This window comes from Phocoena sinus, chromosome 11 (assembly GCF_008692025.1).
Source record: "Phocoena sinus isolate mPhoSin1 chromosome 11, mPhoSin1.pri, whole genome shotgun sequence".
NCBI lineage: Eukaryota > Metazoa > Chordata > Mammalia > Artiodactyla > Phocoenidae > Phocoena > Phocoena sinus.
Genome location: NC_045773.1, coordinates 75,009,791 through 75,032,162, shown reverse-complemented (window position 1 = coordinate 75,032,162; position 22,372 = coordinate 75,009,791). Strand labels below are relative to the sequence as shown.

The 22,372-nt window shown below is 45.1% G+C and overlaps 1 protein-coding gene across 1 annotated transcript in view; it reads right to left on the bottom strand.

The window, feature by feature from the left end:
- Positions 1–13,393: 13,393 nt before the first annotated feature.
- MEP1A (meprin A subunit alpha) overlaps positions 13,394–22,372 on the bottom strand; it is a 31,197-nt gene continuing 22,218 nt past the window's right edge. Inside the window, 5 exon segments of the mRNA XM_032649091.1 lie at positions 13,394–14,122; positions 16,297–16,597; positions 17,568–17,741; positions 20,113–20,586; positions 22,007–22,222. Coding sequence (XP_032504982.1) covers positions 13,957–14,122; positions 16,297–16,597; positions 17,568–17,741; positions 20,113–20,586; positions 22,007–22,222 — 1,331 coding nt within the window. The 3' untranslated portion in view covers positions 13,394–13,956.

Genomic DNA, 22,372 nt, shown 5'->3' with positions numbered 1-22,372 from the left:
CTTTTTTCATACCTGTTCACAAACGACGCAGACATCTACGCCTGCATTTGCCTGCAAATTGTCACATCCTTATCCCAGCTGGATAGCTCATTATTTAAAGTCCCTAAAGGAAATGATTGTCACGCTTAACATTTTTCAGGGAATGATCAACTTTGGGCAGAGTTTGGTACTTAGAAGACAGACCCAGAGGTTAGGAGGATGAACTGAATTAGATTTAGCTACTAGGGAAAGCTGGTGTTGCTGATGGGGCCTCTGGGGTTCTATCAGTGCGGACTGAGGCAGGGTTAGACAGTATGTTAGCACGGCCACCTTGACGGGATCGGCCAAGGAAAGCACAGCACACTGGAGGCTGTGGGTCTCATGTTCAAAACCACAAAGTGACAAGAAACACTGACCTTCCACCCACTTCTGTAGGGATCCTTTGGGAATCATTGTGTTTGACTTTGTGAAGGGGACCTCTGTAATGACAGGAGCCTTCAGCAGGGCTCCCCAGGACGTGGATCTGGCTCTCTCTCCACGTTCATTACCATGGGGGGGGGGGGACACGTTCACTTACCCCCAACACACACACACACACAGAGGTGTGCACGTACCTCCCACCTTTAAAGTCACAGCGCCAGATCCAAGTCCCAGGAAAGCTATACAAACAAAACATTGGAGAAATACAATAAATGCTGGTTTTCTGCTCAACTGCAAGACACATAGTTCAGCCACTGCTCTTTGCCAAGGAGATCCTAAAATAAGCAACAGAATTCAAAATTGTAAAAAATAGTGGTCCGTGAATCTGTAAATTACATGAAAGCCGGAGCTGTGCTTGGCCCCAAGGTCACCAGTTCTCAATCAGCAAGGATTCCGAGGCTTTTCACAGCAGATTTCCGAGGGAAGGAAGAACATGGGCTCTGGTTTTGATACAAAGTGAGATACGGGGTCAACTTCACTTGGAAAGTGGGCAATACTTCCCCCACGTCCCTGAAATCTCTCAGTGTATAAAGTCGGTTCCATGGGCCAAAACCTTGCATTAAGGGATGTTCTATGAAGTCAGTTTCTTGCAAAGGGATCTGTGCTAATGCTTCAGAGGTTGTGAGGTTGGAGCATTCACCAATGAGCAATGAATATAAACTACAGGAATATTCTAAGCCCAGTATAATATTCTAAGTCCAGTACAACACATCATCTCTTGAATGAGTCATGGATCTGCCATCCTCCTTCCCATGCCTTACTGTTTACTTGGAGAAAGAGGTAAATACAGGTCCCTGGGGATTTCAGGATGTAGGTTGCTAAGGCCAGAAATTAAGAAACACTGTGGGAAGTCATAGCCTTTTGTGGTTTATCTAGGGACCTTCAGAGAGGTTGGAAGACTGAAAAAATAAGTTTCATGGAGACGAGAAAGATTATAGCAACCAGCAAGAACAGAGGTGGGGGAAGGAGTTATTCTGAGGCAAGTGGGACAGAAAGTCACAACCATTTGAGAAAACAAAAGGAAACAAGTGTGGTCATAGAAATGCCATGTAGGTGGAATGCATTTTATTTGTGGCAGGTGAAGGTGATGTCAAATGGGGCTCTGCACCCCTAAGAGAAAGTCAATAACCCAGGCCAACAGAACTCTGATTCCCTGAGTGTCCAAAATAAAGGAGGGGCGTTCAGTGGATCTGTCTCTCTCACGTATTTTTTGAACGCCAGTGAAAGTAGTGTCTCATCATTTCAAAGATGTTAGCTTTGGAATGAGATGCTACAGGTTTCTAAATTATGACTTGGGATTTTCAGCCATGTCTTAATAGCATGCCAGCATACAGCTGTGTCTTTTCTGTGCTTATAACAATAAAAATCTAACAGGATCGAGTGAAGTTTTCTTTATTTAAATTGTCTGTGCTCTTGGAATAGGCTACTGCTGTTGTTTCAGGCTTCCCCACGTCCACCAGAATTTAATTCCGTCTTCTGCAGTGAATGGTCACATCTATTCTCCAGGTATGGGGGCGAGGGTGAAGGGTGTCAGAAATTCACAGCTGAGCTCAGTTGGCTGACAGAGCTGATGTCTTTCCTCACACCATCCACACTCCCACTCAGCATGTGGGGTCCAGAAGCTTAAGAGGCTTTAAACAGGGGACCTGGAAGTAATGCTTTCAGGACCTGACTGTCTGGGAAACAAATAAACAAATGTCTGTTCTGACATTTGGATATGGCTTGGTTGGAATTTTCATGGACAGCCAAAAACAGAGCCCCATGGGTTCTGTTAGCAACAGATATTTCTGCAACACGGTCCTGTATTTCCTGTATTCGTTTTCTACTGCTTTGTAACATACTACTGCAAACTTAGAAGCTGAAAACCACACCTACTTGTTATCACGCAGTTTCTGGGCATGGCTTAACCTGGTCCTCTGCTCAGGGTCTCATCAGGCTGAACTCAAGTTGTTGGCCAGGGCTGCGGTCTCATCTGAAAGCTGGGGTCCTCCTCCGAGCTCAGTGATTGCTTGGAAGAATTTTATTCTTTGTAGTTAATAGGACTGAGGTCCTTAGCTCCTGGAGGCATCCAACCATCCCCTGCCATGTGGTCTTCTCCCAATAAGGCAGTTTGCTTCTTCAAAGTCAACAGAAGAGCGTCTATGCTGCTTTGAATCTCTGTGACTTCTTCAGTCTCTGATCTCCAGACCCTCTTTTTTTTTTTTTTTTTTTTTTTTTTGGGGTACGCGGGCCTCTCACCGCCGTGGCCTCTCCCCCCGCGGAGCACAGGCTCCAGACGCGCAGGTCCAGCGGCCACGGCTCACGGGCCCAGCCGCTCCGCGGCACGCGGGATCCTCCCGGACCAGGGCACAAACCCACGTCCCCCGCATCGGCAGGCAGACTCCCAACCACTGCGCCACCAGGGAAGCCCCAGACCCTCTTTTAAAGGACTCACCTGATTAGGTCTGGCCCACCCACGATAATCTCCCTTGAGATTAACTCAAAGCCAGGTGATTAGGGACCTTAATTACATCAGCAGAATTCCTTCACCTTTGCCCTGGGATGTAATCTACTCATGGGAGTGACATCTCGTCAGAGTCACAGGTCCGGCTCCCAGTGCAGGGGAGAAGATGATACAAGCTATTTCTTCAGATTGTTTAAAAAAACAAAGTTAGGGATTTCCCTGGTGGCACAGCAGTTAAGAATCCACCTGCCAATGCAGGCAACATGGATTCGAGCCCCGGTCCGGGAAGATCCCACATGCCACAGAGCAACTAAAGCTGTGCACCACAACTACTGAGCCTGTGCTCTAGAGCCTGTGAGCCACAACTACTGAGCCCGTGTGCCACAACTACTGAAGCCCGCGTGCCTAGAGCCCATGCTCCACAACAAGATAAGCCACCGCAGTGAGAAGCCCGCGCACCACAACAAAGAGTAACCCCCGCTCGCCACCACTAGGGAAAGCCCAAGCATAGCAACGAAGACCCAACACAGCCAAAAATAAATAAATTAATTAAAAAAAAGTTAAGGACCCAGCACTGCTCTGTAGAATCTGTATGAGGCCTAAGCTGCAGATATGTGACCTGCAAACTTTCCTTTGTCCATAAGAGTAATCACACTGAGAAGGGTCTCTCTGGCAGTATCAGTAATAAGGTTTGTGTGCTGCAAATATGTCAATGTTATTCTGTCTGCTGAATATGCAAATGTGACAGAAGGCACACCCTTCCCAAGGGGATGGCTTTCAGCTGTGTGGAAATTCAGGGAAAGTGCCGTGTGGGAAAGCTTGATTTGTCCAGATGAAAAGAGGCACACAGCTCCGTAGCAGACAGCCTTCCCCACGCGGTGTGCGTCTGGTGTGGCAGGCAGAGTGAGCCCAGGAGCTCTAATGTACTCAGTCTAAAGTACGTTTGACATTTAGGCCAACAGGGCAGAGACCTGAGTACACAGGTGCTGGCCTGTTGTCTAAGCTTTTGTTCATCTGACCTCCCAGTCCTTAAAAACCAAGTCAAAATGCTCCTCCTATGCTGGGTACTTCTCGTCCTTAAAGTTTCCCACCCACCCCCACCAATGACGTGCTGCCACCTGCAGCCGTGCCTGGAACTGGAAAAGTTTTCATACCTCAGGAGACGCATCCCTCTCTCATGGCGTTAACCTGCCATCACATGCTTGCATGGGTCACAGGACTTTGTCTGGAATTTTATGCTTTTTTGCCCTGATGTTTTTCTTTTCTTTTGTTTTTGTGTGTGTGTGTGCATATTTTTACATTTATTTTTTGGCTGCACCGCACGGCACGCAGGATCTTAGTTCCCCGACAAGGGATGGAACCCGGGCCCCGTGCACTGGAAACATGTTATGGTCCAGCCATAACCACTGGACCGCCAGGGAATTCCCTACCCTGATGTTTTTCTTTGAAAGATAATGTATACATCATTTGGAAAGGAAATTGTTTAGTTTTGTATTTTGAAGACCTTTCCCCCTGGCTTTATGAAGTTTATTCATATAAACAGGAAGAAAAGCATGCTTCCTACGAATACGTTATGTGAAAAGGAATGCAGCCGTCTTTGAACTATTCAGGAACCCTGGGAGCGCTGCACGGTCTGGTAGAACGCTAAGTCACGTGTACTTTTCATTTTTAAGGAGCCACTTTACAAAAAGTAAGTTGATAAAATGAATTGCAGTAATACATTTGACTTAACCCAACAGATCTAAAATCTTAGCATTTCAAGATGTAATTTATGTAAACTTCTTTTTAAAAAATTTTTTTTTGCGGTACGCTGGCCTCTTACTGTCGTGGCCTCTCCCGTTGGGGAGCACAGGCTCCGGACGCGCAGGCTCAGCGGCCATGGCTCACGGGCCCAGCCGCTCCGCGGCATGTGGGATCTTCCCGGACCGGGGCACGAACCCGTGTCCCCTGCATTGGCAGGCGGACTCTCAACCACTGCACCACCAGGGAAGCCCTGTAAACTTCTTAATGAGATATTTTACATTCCTTTTTTTTTTTAATACTAAGTGTTCACAATCTAGTGTGTGTTTTACTCCACAAGTGCCCAGCACATTTCCAGGGCTAAGGAGCCACATGTATCTAGAAGCTACTACACTGGGAAACACATATTTAAAGCACAAATCAGAGATAAATGCGTTCTGCTATTCTGCTTCCTTTCTCTATATGAACAGCAGGGTAGGAAAATGAATTTAAAACAGGCCTGTACCACATCATCCGGGCTGGTCTTTGCAGAGATGCTTACACATATGGGAGGTGGAGGGGGCATAAATCTGTAAGGCCCCAAATACTTCTCTTCCATATAACTCCTGCCCCTCCAAGCCGGCCTGAAAGCCACACTGTTATAAACTGTCCTTGGAGATTATTGACAAGCACGGAGTATCAGCCCCAGAAAATTGCAGCCTCGCATCTTTCCCAGAAAGGAGGAAGGGCCGGGAGATCCGCATCAGCCTTCTTTCTTGGAGGACGAGCTTACTGTCTCATTGGTGTGGCGTAGCAGAAAGAACACGGCTCCCAGAACAGAAAGACACCTTTCCTCACTCCCCTGGGCCCTTCACTAAAGTTCTCTGGTCCTTGGTTTGCTCATCTAGGAAATAGGGATCATTCTAATTACCTCTCAAGGCTGTTGTCAGGCCCCAAAACCATAATTTATAGGAACATGTTTTGGAAACGAAGTATTATGCAAATAATAGATTACCTCCATTATCTCTTTGAAAGGCAGAGAGAGGCTGACCACAGGGGAGCCTTGGGGAGGGGACAGTAAGCTCTGATGACCCTAGTGAGAGTCCAGGGGCATTCTAGGCCTGGGTGTCGAAGGTCATCAGGAGAGCCCTGAATTAGGATGGGTAGGGCACTCTTCATCCCGTACCCATGAGGGAGTGAGATGGCACTCAACAAATGGTTGGCTTTGAAGATTTCCTTCAAGCTAATCCTATATGTGACAAGATGATTTTTCTTAAGAGGCCCAAAGCACACATGCAGGTTGGCAGTCTTTGGACAATGTTGCTCCAAGACATGCCTTTACATGGACCTTCTGTGCTTCCCAAAAGGGTCCAGTGCCTCTTCTGGAGTCCCGGGCATGACTCAGCCCCTGGCACACACAGCCCAGTGGGCATATATTGGGCCTCTGTTGCCCAGCAGTGTAGGGAGGACCTTGAGAGGCCCAGGCCTGCTCTACGACCCCAGGTGTCTTCAGAACCCTCCTGCAGGTGGGGACACCCTGCAGCTCAACTTCCAGCTGTGACTACGTCAGGGCCCTTTGAGCTCAGGTCCCAGAAGATGAAAGTCTGGGGAAGTGGGAGAGCCTGTGATGAGTGGGTCCCCAGGGGAGGCCTGCTCTGAGCACTGTCTCCCCAGCATCAAATGCGCCCACATAGCAGACTTCAGGTGCCCCTCCTTCCAGGAGCAGCAGCGTCCCTCACAGGCCACCTGCCCCTCCGGAGGTTCATCGCAAACCATCCCTTATCTCTGCCGGTGTCAAGCAGTGGCCAAGAGGAGAGAATGGAATTGCCCCCTGGGCCAGGCCTGTAACATAGCCACCGCCACCTCCAGTACCCGTGGTACTGAAGGAAGTGACAATGAAGCCCCCGATTACTTCCCATTTACCAACCTCACCACCCCATCTTTCCTTCTGTCCTGGTGGACAGATGTCTAAGTCTATCCTCTGGCACATTCTAGAGAGGAAACAATTTTCATGACTCTATTCTTACTGAATATGGAGCAGACAGAAAAAGAAAGATGAAAAGATGGGCACGATTACTAAAGCCCGCCCTGTGCCAGACCCCTGTTATTTGTCTCCGAATACTATTTTCCCATGTGGACTGTGTGTGGTCTACTTACAGCCATCTTGCCTATTTTTAGAATAATGATCTAGACATCTATTCTTTCCGTTTCACCTGTAAACTTTGAGATGAAGAGTTGAAAGGTCATGAGTGTTCCCCCTGCAAGAATGGGCCAAGGATGGGGGTTACTCAACTCCGTTTCCACCCCAGGGTTTTTATTTTTTAATGCAGAGCCAAGTCCCAAAGGAAGTATGCTGGTGACTATTAGAAACTAAATAGAACAAACCCAGGAGTCCAGAAAAAAAAAAAAAGGCTTTTTCTCAGCATGAAAAGAAACAGGAACTGACTGGGCAAGTCCTGGGCAGACTGCTATCACAGCCCACTTCCCAGGATCCAGGGATGACTCTGGGCCCCGCCTTCTTGGGAACTAATTTTAATGGGTACCATCCTCGGTCCTCCATCCTGCCAAATCGTCCCAACCTCCGGCAGCGGTGGCAAGAGGCGTTTGATTTTGATTAACCGAGGAAATTCGTACATCCCTTTACTGCTTTTCTGGAACTGTGAGCGCTTCCCATGCCCAGAGGCGCTCTGTTCACAGCTGTCCTGGTCAGGGCAGCCCTGACGGGATGGCCAACTGGGCTGATGAGTGACGGCTGGCCTCCAAGCTCCGGCTCCTCCCCAGCAGTCCGCCAGCTTCTCCTGAGGCTTGATCACCACCTGGTGGTCATTAGAGGAAGCGCCTCCCTGAGCCCCTTGACAGAACCTCAAAGGTGTGCAGCCACTGTGGGCCCGTGGATGAGAGCCTGGAGGGCAGCGTGCAGAGGACAAGTAACTTGGGACTATGAACAGAATGACAGAAACCAGGCACGAAAGAATCACTCTCTGTCCCCACCTCCTAACACTTCTATATCAATATTATGGGGCTTCCCTGGTCGCGCACTGAGAGGACCGCGTACCAAAAAAAAAAGGACCATGAATCCAGGATTAAATTCAACTTCACAGCAAGGTAAATTAAGTGCCATAAGCCAAATCCAACCCCTGTCTGCGAATGTACTGCCCACGAGCTAAGAATCGTTTTTACACTTTTAAATGGTTGAAATGCAATCAAAAGAAGAGTAGGGCTTCCTTGGTGGCGCAGTGGTGGGGAGTCCGCCTGCCGATGCAGGGATCGCGGGTTTGTGCCCCCGGTCCGGGGGGAATCCCACATGCCGCGGAGCGGCTGGGCCCGTGAGCCGCTGAGCCTGCATGCCCAGAGCCTGTGCTCCGCAACGGGAGAGGCCACAACAGTGAGAGGCACGCGTATTAAAAAAAAAAAAAAAAAAAAGTATGATCCTTGCAGGAGGAAAAAAAATGATGTAGAAAGAGATGTCAAGGTATGGGGAGAGCCAGCATTCCAGGCACATAGTTCCAGTAGGTGTGATGGGTTTTACTGGCAGGTGTACATTTCTGCGAGATACTAGCCAGGATAGCTCCCTCCTTCTGTTTTTTCTCCTTCCTCATGGACAGAATCTTATTTATAGACCTAAAGGCAAAGCTAAAAGCAGCCCCAGAAATCACCCAGTCCCCCCATTCCAGACAGGAGTGTGGAAGGTAGTTTGAGAAATAAACATGGGTGCCTTCCATGTTTCACAGGACCCTCACACTTGCCCATCAATGCACCTGCAAGAGGATGAGCCAGGACGGTCTTATTCCCTTTTCTCATTCACCCACAGAAACCTACTGCCGGGCTGAGCTTTCATTTTCAATCTGTGGTGAATCCGCGGCTGTCCTAGGACTAAGTGACATGCCGGCCAGCAGCTGGTAAGTTTCTAGTCTAGTCTCCAGACACACGATGAAGACGAGGCTGCTAGCTCTGCCAGCTGAAGTGTGATCCAAGAAGATTCAGGAGAAGTAAACAGTACCACTGCCAAAGGGCTGGCCCTTAGGGCAGAGGGACAAGCTGACCTGGGCTTGCATAAGAGGCATATGACTTCTGACTGCGGGAGAGTGTCATATGCCTGGGATATTACTCATACCCTCAGGATAGCTCTCAGCCCTTCTCCCTAACATGGGACACCCCTCTAACAGAAAACAAAATCACAAGGAGAGATGAGGCTTAACGTGTACCAGGCTCCAGGAGAGGGACACAGCAAATGACATGAAATTTACCCTCCACTGAAAATGGCTGTTAACTATCTATATTAACTAACATTTATTGAGTTCTTACCATGTGTTTGGTGCTGTCCTAGAATCTCATTTAAGCCTGACAACAAACCCTTCTAGGGTTGAGTAAATATTCTTTTTCTCTTTATTTTACAGATGAATAAACTAAGCACAGAGAGGTTAATCACTTGCCCAGGGTCACACAGTTCAAGAATGGTAGAGTCAGGTGTCGAATGCAGAATGTCTGACCTAGAATGTGTGCACGTCACCACCACACTGCTGCTTCCCTGCGATGCACGCAGACTCCCATGGCAGGGAGAGCTCCGAGCACAGAAAATGAGAGAGGGACAACGTGGTGACAGAAAGGATGGAGAACTTAAGGCATCTCCAACCTTAATCCTGCTTTATAATTTCATCTCAGGGCAGCCCAGAGCATAATGGCCAGTGTTCTGGGCAAACATGGAACTACTTCCTTTTCTGGTCTCTGATGGAGCATGAAAGGATGCCAGCTATGTTGCTTTATTGAAAGTAGAGTTGCTCCGCTATGGGAAATAGCTACATTGACCCTGGATGAAGCCATGAAATGGAGCTTTTGACTTTGCCACATCTTGTCCTGTCAGTAACCCAACTCCTAAGTGTTCGTGGCCCACAGTCTGCCCTTACCTGTCTGGAGAATCTGTCAAAGCACCTCCATACCATCCAGACATTTTTAGCCTGTGTCCCAGTGTTCTCAGGACCACATTAGCTGGCCGATATTTTAGGGCAATAATTAATTTTAATTCATCCACAAATAACTTAAATTTCATAAAGGCCTCTCAGACACACCAACACAAAGGCATGTTAGCAATCTGGGGGCAGTTACGCCTCTGGCTCTCTTCAAATTACATGCCATAGGACATGGCTAATACTTCGCACTTCTACTTTGTTTCTTATATTTATCTCTTTCAGATTTCATAATAACTCTCCAATAAGAAGCCAATACTTGGAAATGATCAAAGATTTATGTAAAGACACAGATAACTAGAACCAATTTAAAAAAAAAGAAAGTAGATCCCCCATTAGCCAACTGGTCGACTCCCCAAAGGGAGCAGCTTGACCGTACCTGCCATGTTAATCTTTACTCTTCATGCAAAAGAGTTTCCATGCGGTTCCACTGACCAGTGCTCCTATTTTTATTCTTGCCACAGACAGAGCAAGCATTCTCAGAATGCTGGATGCCATTTAGACACATAGGAGGAAAATACGATTTCCTAGGGATGAAGCGTATTCCCGAGGCTGTGTCTGAACACACGTGGACCAACAGACATTGGTCCCAATCAACTTGGCTACGTCATGATTTCCCGTATGATGGGCAGACTGAAGCAGTAGCTGATTTGCTCCTTGGATTCTTCGAATTCTCAGCTTCAGTCTGCAGCGTGAACACATCGTGTTGTTCGTTAGTGTTGACTGACGGCCGATTTGGTTGAATAAGTGGTGGGGAAGAGCTTGTGCTCTGGAGCCAGACCTTGTGCTTTCCAATGGTCAGCCCAGCGTGTCTTAGCTTTGCGACCTTGGGTAAAGTCTCTTGTGACTCTCTTTCCACGACACAAAAGGGGATAATAACTGGACAGGTCTGACAGATGGTTGTGAAGAGTTGCTTCTTATAAAGCCCCCAGACGAGTATCTGGCCACACAGTAACTTCAATGAATTTAGCCATGATTATTTTGTACCAAACTGTGTGTATGTGTTTAGAAATTACACACACAGGAGGGAGAACCCAGATTTAGATACCATCCCTGCTCAGGATCAAGATACATACACCCTCCCCATTTTTGCATTTAATTCATCATTAGGAGGTTTTGAAAGTAACCCTGAAGATACATGACATCCAAAACCATCATCTTGCCTAGGTTTGACTTTAAAATCACGCCCATTATGAAGCCAGAAAGGAAGAATAAGTCACTGATATAGGGAAATAAGGGAGGCTAATTAACTCACCACCCTTTGTGGCTTTGTCTCCCTCTGTGTGTTTATTTCATTCCACGACAGATCTTCAAGGAAAAAAATCTATGGGGCCTATGAACCAGAGTCTCAGATCTAAAAGGAAGAGAAACTCTTTTCTTCCCCATTGGTACATGTGTCTACAGCAGAGCAAGGAATTGTGATTGAGTTAACCTGAGTCATGTGCCGACCCCACAGAAACCATCTTAACAGTGAGGACTACGTCTTCTGTGAGCAACACAGATTCAAAATCATGGCCACTTAAAATTCAAGTTTATTTCTCTAGCCAAAAAAAAGCGTGTAGGTAAGCAGTCCAAGACTGCTATGGCAGGCTCAGATCCACGTAGTTCTCAGGAATTCAGTACTTCCTGTCTTTTTGTTCTGCCCTTCCCAGGGTAAAACATAGCCCCACGTGGCAGGATAAAGAATAGGGTGGGGGAAGCATGAGACATTTTCAGACTTTCAAACTACTCTGATTCAGGCCCACTACATAAGGCCAAGGAGTCCAAGTACCCACATACAGAGAGGGCTTCCCAGTTTTTCACATTGCTTAGCTAAATCCCAAATCCCACACTGCCTAAGGATGTTGAAATGCTTACTTCTCTATCCACCTCCCCATGACAGACGCCTACTCATCCATCAACAACTCAACTCCTCAAAAGAATAAAGTATCTGCTAATCCCCCTGGTATGATGGAGAACTTCAGGCTCAGAGGAAAGCTAAATACACTGTCTGATCTATGATGAGCCAGATTCCTAATCAATCATGCAATCAACAGGGCTGACCATACATCATCAATGGAGATGAATCGAGATGGTGGGTATGGTGTTGGTGCTGAGAAATATCAAAATGTTTTCCCCTCAGCCTGGTACCTCCTTGTCATTGTTTTAGCAGTTTTCATTTCTAATACTAGATCAAAATTCTAAGTTACCCTTGACATTTGGGCTTCTGCTTCCTTCAGAGAGAACTCAGGTGTACAGGAAATGTTTTCCCCTGTTTAGGATGGGGCCTCTCCTCTGAGCTGGACCAGATCTAAGCCAGACATGGCCCAGAGCACATTTCCTTCGAATAAAACAAAAGAAAAACCGTAGCAGCAACCACCGTGCCTGGAGCTCCCTTCTGAGGAGAGACGCAGGGGTGTGGAGGGAACACCTTCTCCAAGCCCAGCCTTAAAGTCAGTTGTGGATTTGCAGGGCTGTGAAGCATGTAGAGAAGCAAAGCTGCAGGTTATTTCCAATTTGGTTTTTGGAGATGAAGACTGGCTGTGTGGCCAGGTAGCTTCTCATCTACTCTGAAAATTAAACAGCACACTTTGCATATACTTTTCACTCTACCTTCTTATCACAATCCCATTTTATTACTCTGTAACCCTGTAGATGTTAAAGTGGGCTGGGAGGAGCTAGTCAACTATTACTTTCGTTTGGCAGATTAGGAAACAAAGACCAAGAGCATGTGTGATTTTATGATAGTTGCAGAGCTGGTTAGATGGCCCTTCCAAGCCTGCAGCCAGGGAGCCTGATGTCCAGACCTCCTTTCTATCCACTAAAGCAGCAGTTCTCAGCCTCAGCATCACCTGGGAACCTGCTAGAAGTGCAAATTCTTAGACCCTACCCCCGATCTACTGAATCAGAAATTCTCAGGGTGGTGCCTACAATCTGTGTTTTAACCAGCCCTCCAGGGGATACTGATGCACCTCAGGCTGGAGAGTCAGTGCTGGGACTGGAGGTTTCATGTACTCCAAACTCTTCTCACACCTTTGCATTAAAGGGACCCTTCTTAACCCCTCGCGTTTATCTCCAGAGTGGTCATGAAGTATGTACTTAGAAAGCTGGTAACTGAAAGCCTGGACCATTCAAGCTCCTTGAAATATTTTCTTTTAGGAAACTTCTAGAGCCAGCTCTCTGTGAGACTTGTGCTGATTAGGGATGGAAACCTCAGCTTTCCTTCTTACTTGATCTCTCTTGGAACTTTCTTGCCTCGGGTAGTTTTGTCTCCTAGGAACCACGGAAAGAAAGTGTGTCTACAAATACTCCCTTTAAATTCTCTTCTACCTGATACTTTCAACTTGTTAATAATTTTATACACGAACAGTATATAAATATACTTTATTTTTGAAATATTTATTTATATTTTTGGCTCCGTTGGGTCTTAGTTGAGGCACGCGGAATCTTCGTTGCAGTGCGCGGGCTTCTCTCTAGTTGTGGCGCATGGGCTCCAGAGTGCGTGGGCTCTGTAGCTGTGGTGCGTGGGCTCAGCAGTTGCAGCTAGGCTTAGTTGCCCCACGGCATGTGGGATCTCAGTTCCCCGAACAGGGATCGCACCTGCATCCCCTGCATCGGAAGGCGGATTCTTTACCACTGGACCACCAGGGAAGTCCCTTAAAATGTACTTTAAAATTGAAAAAGATCTGAGAAAGAACTTTCCATACACACACACACACACATACACACACACAAATTCACATGCAATTCTGGACCCCTTGAAGGTACTGACGAAATAGCTATTGAATTTATTAAAGACTTGCCCTTAGAATCAGAGGAGGAAAGCAAATGCGGCTGCTAGGAGGAATCTTTATTTGAAATTCTTTAACACACAAGACCCTAAAAGAATAATAAACCTATTGTGTCTGATGGAAAACAGGTATTTGAGTGTTTGATTCTAGTACAAAAAACATATGCGTTTCATTGCATACATCTTACTTGCCGTAGAAAGGAGAGAGTTTCTATATCTTAGTTATTCATTCAATTACTGGCTCATTTATTCGTTTTTACTGAGTGACCATGCATGCTGGGCCAGGCAGACTCCCGGGCACTGGGCTAACACAGTAAAGGTGGGTCTGCCCGCGTAGAGCTTACAGTATATGGGAAAGACAGTCTATTAAACAAGGGATTTACAACTAAGGGATAAGAGCGTCATCACAGGACACACTAGATACATTTGGAGCACAGAGCAGGGTAACAGAACCATGTGAGGGTGGGGACAGGAAAACCATAAGGGTCACACAAGAGGCTGGAGGCAAAGCAAGGCCGATAGAAGCTGCCCCAAACTGCAATGAGCACGGGAAGGAAAGGGAGGGTCCAAGGGCTGGAGGTGCTTCTGCAGTCTAGTTGATGTCAGCGGGCATCACTGCCTGGCCTTTGGCGAAGGATGGAGGTGATGGTGAAGGTCAATAAAACCATGCTGGCTGCGCCTCCGATCATCAGGCCCAGGAGGCTGCCATGCACCTGCATGGCCTGACATCGCTCCCCAGTGTAGAAGAAGGTGTGGCCAGAGACGCACCTGGGGAGACAGGACACAGGGGCGTGTGGGAACCACCTGAGCCCCAAGGGCTTCCTGACAACAAGACCAACACAGCAACAATGGCAGGGGACACTCAGCAGTTACATGCACCTGGCCTCGTTCAAAGCGCTTTACGCAAGTCAATTAATTTAATCCTGGAACAACCCTTTGAGGTGGTGGTTATTACCAGGCCATTCTCATCATCCTTATCTTTCAGAAAAGTTAGATAATTTGCTCAAGGCCACGCAGTTAGTAAATGTCTCACTCTCGAAGTCTAATCTCTGAAGGTCTGTCTCCAGACCCTGTCCTCTCGGCTACCGTATGCAAAGTTCAGGAGGAAGGTTTGGGACACTTAAAGAATGTGTTTCCTGACACACAGTAGTGATGGTTCAGCAAATTCCACCAACGGATGCTGAAATTAGTGGGTGAGGGTTTGAGGAAAGGCAAGATGTCTGCATGGTCTCCGAGTGTCTCTCCCAAGATATGTGTTAATTAAAGAGTGAGGAATGGTAACTTCTCAGGAGACAGGGCTGGCAGACACCCTCTTGGCCAGATGACAAGGTTAACATCACCGGTAATAACACATATTGACATCTGGTACCCCTCACATGACATACGGAGAAGGTCATATCACGTCTTGGTTCTTACCCAAAATGTACAACCTCAATATAATCATGAGAAGACATCAGATAAACTCAAATTGAGGAACAATTTGTAAAATAACTGATCAATGCTCTTCAAAAGTGTCAAGGTAATGAAAGACAAGACCAAGGACCAGCTCAGGATTGAAGGAGCTAAGGAGACATGAAAACTAAATGGAACACGGGGTCCTGAATTGGATCCTGGAACAGAAAAAGTGTATTGGTGGAAAAACTGGGGAAATCTAGATAAGGCGTGTCGTTTAGTTAATACTATTTTTAATAGTATTTACCTTTGTTAATGCTCATTTCTTGCCTTTGCTAATGTACGATGGTTATGTAAGATGTTGACTTTAGGGTATGGGGAACTCTGCTGCATTTTTGAAACGTATCTGTAAATCTAAAATTATTTCAAAATAAAAGTTTAAAAAAGAAAGAACATAGTGGAGATCAAAAAGAGCTGAGAAGAAATGTAAGTGTTTTGAGCCAAGCAGACTATTAGCCAAGCTCCTATTCTGTCAAATGAAACTGATGCTTTTGTCATCACATACGTCCTTTTATGAAATATTTTATGCAAATAACAAACATTATTAAAAGAACTATTAAATATAGCAAACTGTGCAGACAGGCAGACCTGGATTGCAGGTCTAAGCTCCAGCATTTACCATCTGGGTAGTTTCAGACAAATTGCTTACTTCTCTAAGCTTCAAATTTCTTATGCCCTAAACGGGGGTAAGAAGGGCCTTTATGTCACGGGGTGGCCGTGAGGAATAATTTACATCATGAATGCATACTGCTCAGGTATCAGATATTCTTCTTCTTCTTCTTATTGAAAACATAAACATGATAATAGTACAATTGAACTAATGGACAATAGAAATGGACAATAGAAATGGACAATAGAAATAATAATTAATAACAATAATAACATTTGCAGTCAGGGAAGGTTTAAGCTTGGTTGGTCCTGAGTCCCTGTGGTGGAGCCTTGATGCTAAAAGCTCTGGGTCGGGACTTCCCTGGTGGTGCAGTGGATGAGACTCTGTGCTCCCATTGCAGGGGGCCCAGGTTTGGGCCCACATGCATGCCACTAGGAGTTCACATGCCATAACTAAGGAGTCTGCAAGCTTCAATTAAGGAACCCACCTCCCACAACTAAGACTCGGTACAACCGAATAGATATATAAATGAATAAATATTTTAAAAAAAAAAAAAAAAAAAAAAAAAGCTATGGGTCATTTTTGAGCCCTGCAGTGGAGTTCAAAGTTCCAACAACATTCAAGATGCTGTTGACAATGTCCCAGAGGTAGCAAAGGGATACACGTGAAGAGGCAGGAGATTTGGGACTCTTCTGCTCTGGCAGGACCCCTGCTCTGCCCTCTGATTCCAGGCACGGCTTTGTGGAGTCAAGGACCGACACGGTTGACCATCTGATGGCGTGGATGCCCTGACCTGAGAACCGTGCCTTTTAGCAGGGTAAGCAGACATAGGGCTCCCCTCTGCCGACCCACACCTGCCGCCCCAGGCCACAGAGCCTACCTGCAGCTCGCCATCCCCTTCACGTTCACACAGATGCCTTCGTTTTGACAAGGGTTCGGGTCACATGGGTCTCTGAAGTACTGTGGCCAGTTGTGGTCCTCCATGGGGCCCGTGTTGTCCACCGACCGCTTCTGTCGGCTGCGATGCCCCTGGTCCAGGCTGCCCAGTAGGTCTTTCTCTAAGGAGGCCTTTTCCGAACCTTCTTCTGAAGCCGGCTGCTCCTGGCCTTGGAGAACGAGGCTTTGGGGGATCAGCCTGCTGTCTTTAATGTGAACTTCAGTCTGGTTAAGGTGGGTGATATCTCGAGGAAAGAGACAAAGGGTGGTGAGGAAGATATATGATTAAATCTGACAACAATTCACTTCCACTCCTGGAGAAAGCTCCCTGGGCTGCCTCTATCCCTCTTGGTCATCACCTTTAGTGACGTAGAAAAGTGGCTTTGAATCCAATGGATTTTCATAATGCCAACTATTTTATAGATTGATTATTTTTTATTGAAGTATAGTTGACTTAAAATATTATCTTAGTTTTAAGGTGTATAAATAGTAATTTGACATTTTTATAGATTACACTTCATACAAAGTTATTATAAAATATTGACTATATTCCCTGTGCTGTACATTACATCTTTGTAACTTATTTCATACATAGTAGTTTGTACCTCTTAATCCCCTGCCCCTATTTTGTCCCTACCCCTACCCCTTTCCCCTCTGGTAACCACTAGTTTGTTCTCTGTATCTGTGAGTCTGTTTTGTTATATCTGTTCATTTGCTTTGTTTTTCAGATTCCACGTGTAAGTAAAAACATACAGCATTTGCCTTTATCTATCTGACTTAGTTCACGAAGCATAATGCCCCTCAGGTCCATCCATGCTGTTGCACATGGTGAGATTTCATTCTTTTTTTTGCTATGTTTGTGTTTAAAGTAGTCCAATCATGATTTTATTTATTTAACTTGAGAAGAGAAGCATAAAGTGAGTATGGATAGACTGATTGAAACTAAATTGAAGTCAGCCAACTGTCACATTTGATAAGTTATGCAAAAAGGTGACACTAAAATTTTAGTTTCTCCCCAGGACAGTTAAAGTCGAGATGGGAGTCCTTGAATAAAAGAGTACGATGTGGTTCTCTTACAGCACATCTTTTTTTTTTTTTTAAACCTAGTCCCCCCAAAAGATCCCCACCTTCCGTGAGATGCTTTAAAAAATCCATGTGAAGTCAATAGAACACCCAGAACATAGGATTATTTATTCAGGAAAACCAGCAAAATACCTTCAAAGTCCACAAACAATATAAGGTCGTCATTTTTAAGGTAACTCCTCCTTTTCAGCATCTGGTGGGAGATGATAGCACCCCAGCCCCAGTCGATGCTTCTAAAACAGGCACAGCTCTTGTCATAGGACCCCATGACAGACGGCCTGTCCCAGATGACGGAGCCATTCATTGCTGCAAAGTTACAGGTTACAGAAAATCACATTATCGCTTTACTTTTCACTTTCCATCTGTCTTTAATGAGTATAGAGAGCTTTTTTTTAATTGAAGTATGGTTGATTTACAGTGTGTTAATTTCTGCTGTACGGCAAAGTGATTCAGTTATATGTATACATGTACATTTTTTTACTATTATTTTCCATTATGGTTTATCATAGGATATTGAATATAGTTCTATGTGCTGTACAGTAGGACCTTGTTGTTTACCCATAAGAGCTTTGTTAATCAGAAAAAATGTGTTGGAAAAAAATCAGGTTATTTACTCTTTCCAGGAGAATTATGCTGGAGAGGGTGTGGAGAAAAGGGAACCCTCTTGCACTGTTGGTGGGAATGTAAATTGATACAGCCACTATGGAGAACAGTATGGAGGTTCCTTAAAAAAACTAAAAATAGAATTACCATATGATCCAGCAATCCCACTACTGGGCACATACCCTAAGAAAGCCATAATTCAAAAAGACACATGCACCCCAATGTTCATTGCAGCACTATTTACAATAGCCAGGTCATGGAAGCAACCTAAATGCCCATCGACAGACGAATGGGTAAAGAAGATGTGGTACATATATACAATGGAATATCACTCAGCCATAAAAAGGAACGAAATTGGGTCATTTGTTGAGATGTGGACGGATCTAGAGACTGTCATACATAGTTAAGTAAGTCAGAAAGAGAAAAACAAATATCGTATATTAACGCATGTATGTGGAACCTAGAAAAATGGTACAGATGAACCGGTTTGCAGGGCAGAAGTTGAGACCCAGGTGTAGAGAACAAACATATGGGCGTCAAGGGGGGAAAACCGTGGTGGGGTGGGGTTGGTGGTGTGCTGAATTGGGCGACTGGGATTGACACGTATACACTGATGTATATGAAGTTGATGACTGATAAGAACCTGCAGTAAAACAAACAAACAAACAAAACAACTTATACTAAACTTTCTTTGGGTTATTTGTATGGAAATATGTTAATATAAATGTTTCAGATATTACATGAGATTTCTAAAAATCTTATGTTCTCGTGCAATAAGTCATGATTCTAGTTATTACTTTAAAATGTATATCTCAGAAATAACTAAATTTCCTTGTCAATTGCATTATTATGAACTTTCGTCAAATCTTTAACTGTGGTCATTTTTAAGCCTTTTGTCATTTACAGACAGTTCTGGGCGTACTCTGATGCTTTCGCAAAAATGTTCCTTTAAAAGGGTTTCATCTTCAAGGAATTCATGGAAAAGACTCTGACAAGTACAGGTTTCTGGTAACTGACTAAACTGCTGAACTGAATGAATAAGCATTTTCAGAACCCTAATGGAAAACTGATGAACTCATAAAAGTGCTAACAAAAGATCAAGATGAAAAAAATTAATTACATGGGACCGAGTGGACTGATGAGGAGGATTATACTTTTTGTAACTTTCTGTTTGAATAATAACCCCCCCCAAAAAAAACCAAAACCCCTGAGAATTGGGAGGGGGTGGAGCAGAGAATCACCCCTGTGAAGGGTCATTGCCCACTACTGAGTGACTTTTCAATGAAGGGGAAGAGAGAGCTCTAGCTTCTTCCTTTTAAGGCTTAAGTCTCTTCTTTTGAAAAAAAAAAAAATAGTTTGCCCGTTCCTTTATTCACGCAAGTTTGTTTCACGGACCTACTGACAATGAGTGATATTCTAGGACTCAGTGCATTACTTTTGCACAGAGCCTCACAAATTCTGAGTATTTGATAAATGATTAGCTGGATCTGTCTTCTCGGACTGTGCTCAGCGAGGCAGGGACTGGCTGGCTTGCTTGTACTCTAAGGAACTGGCACAGAGCTTGGCACCTTGCAAGCCCTTACATAGATGCTTGATGGATGAACTCAGGAAAGAGAGAGAGATAAGATGACACTGAAAATGTTCACTTACATAGAAAACAAACTTCTGGTTACCAAAGCGGAAAGGGGGTGGGAGGGATAAATTAGGAGTTTGGGATCAGCAGATACAAACTACTGTATATAAAATAGATAAACAACAAAGTCCTACTGAATGGCACAAGGAACTGTATTCAATAGCCTGTAATAAACCATAATGGAAAAGAATATGAAAAAGAATATCTACGTATATCTGAATCACTCTGCTGTACACCAGAGACTAACACAACGTTGTAAATCAACTACACTTCAATGAAAGAAAAAAGAAACAAGGACATTTTAACTTAATGCTCCAACATGACGTTGCTGTAGATGTGCCCAAGGAGGAAATGTGAGGGGAAAGTTAATCTCTCCTGTACAGATGAGAACTGTGTCTGTTGGCCCTTCCAGGTGGAGGGGCAGGTCTTCTAACCACCTACCTGTAGACGTCTGGGACCTGGAGGTAGTGAACACCATGCTGGAGGACATTCTCTTCCTGACATCGGGTTCCTGGTCAAGTATTGTCATTATCACCTGTCTGTTCTCCACTGGCCACTCTAGGACAGCATCATTCTCTCCACTACACAGATGAAAGGCAAGTCCCAAGTACCCAGAGCTCCTGGAGATCGTTCTGCCATGAGGGTACAAGGTCAACCCCAAACCGTAGCCCTCTGAATTGTAGAATCGAGGGCTCTGAAGCTTGTCCCCGCTAACTGTGTTCTGTAGGACTTGAGAGAATTTCCGGACCGTCCAAACCCCTGCGGGGCACGGGGTTTCTGTCAAAGTGATGTCATCCAGGTAAGTTCCCCCACTCAAGTTCTGGGGGTCACCCTTTGTGCCCTGGAAAAGGTAGCGAAACTTCTTTTCCTCTCTTAGTGTAACATGGGCAATTTTCCAATTTTGGTCAGAATCTCCTGAGGACAGAGAATAAAATTGGTGACAACTGTGACCAACATTTTTGGAGCACTTACTTGGACCCTCGTACTGTGGCAGGTGCTTTACCTGAACGATCTCATGTAACCTTCCCAACAAACACAGGAGAGAACTGCTATAAACTTGTTAAGGAACTTTTCCAAAGTCACATATCTAGTATGGGAAAATAGCTAAAAAAGAAAAAAAAAAACAAAAACAAAGACACACTCTGATTTATGATAAAAGTCTTAATCATGAATTTGTTTTCCATTATTATTCCATTCTGCACGTTCTGGGCTTTCCCCTGGGTTTGTTGGTACAAATGCACCCCACCCCCTTAATGTTAGCACTGAATGAACAAGCATTGGGCTGAATCGTATAAAACAGACCTTTGATAAGTTAAAGGTCAAACGATGGCAATTTCATATGTCCATATTTATAATCCTTGGTAACACAGCAAATTCTCAACTCTTAAAGGGCACCTAGCTGTCATCTCTCTATTTGATGAAGATGCTCTGTAAATTTCAGCCAGAAAAGTGAACCCCTCAAAACCATTATCTGTGGTATTTTCTACCCACAGAGTGACCTGGGTAGAGACAATTTGGGCTCCCGTTCTTCTGAGTAGCCTTTACTAAGGAAGCCTCCACCCTTCCAGAGCAGCAGCTGCTTCTAGAAGTGCACAAAGAACGCTTCCTTTATCTCATTTTAATTGAGAAATTCTTTGTTGAGTGGAAAACTAGAAAAACACGTCTCCCCTTTTCTATTTATGAACGAACCACCACCATAATAAAAGAGTGTGAGTACTTAGCTTTTATAACCCTGGATCTTGATTTTCAGTCAGATTACTCTCACAACCAACTAACTACCTTAGCATTTTAAGGTTTTCACGATCTTATCGAAATACATAAAGTATCACTAAGGAATATATAAGCGATTTTAGTGAAGTTAATGTATACAAGTCACTTGCTTGCCACCAACTTCACGAGTAGGTTTCGAGTTACCTCAGTGTATTACATAATGGTATCAATCAGTTTGCTGAAACAGATGCAGCTTCCCTTTTGCCTTCCAATCTCCACCTTTGAATCACCAATTTTCTCTATTCTGTCCTTCTCCAAAGCTCTAGAGAAAACTAGACTTTTATACTCTGATTGGCCTTCCTTTTTCTTTCCCTGATTGGCCTCTTTCAATAGTATATTTCAGCCTCACCTGAACCCGCAATTTCTGAACGGTTAAAACATCCGTCGAGTGGTTAAAACGTGCCAGGCATTATGCATTTCAAAGAGGCAGAAGGGAGGTGGAGGAAAGGAAGGAAGAGGAGACAGAGGGGGAGGAGGGTGAAAAGGGAGAGGGAGGGGAAGGAGGAGAAAAAGCACAATCCCAAATACGAAGCCCAATCAGGCCTCGCAAGATGCCTTTAAGTACCTTGAAAGGTCTTCACCTTGACCAGCTTGCGAACGTTGCCCGTACCGTCATCCCTCCTGACCCAGACGATGAGTCTGTCTGAAGGGCTTCCTGTCATTTTATAGAAAAACTGCAGGCATTGCTGCTTCCTCTTTGGGTAAAGAATCCGAGACTCCAACAGGGCTGCTTCCTCTGCTATCCCCAAGCTGGTACTGAAGTACATGAAGTAGCCGGCACCTATGGAGAGAGGACCCTAAAGTCCCACCTCTGGCCACAAATACCCCAGGGTGCCCTCAGCCCAGGCAAAGCGAAACAGTGAGCAACAGCCATCATCCAGGCAACAAAGGCTAGAACTCTTCTGGGGAAAATAAAAAGGTTGTTTGTCAG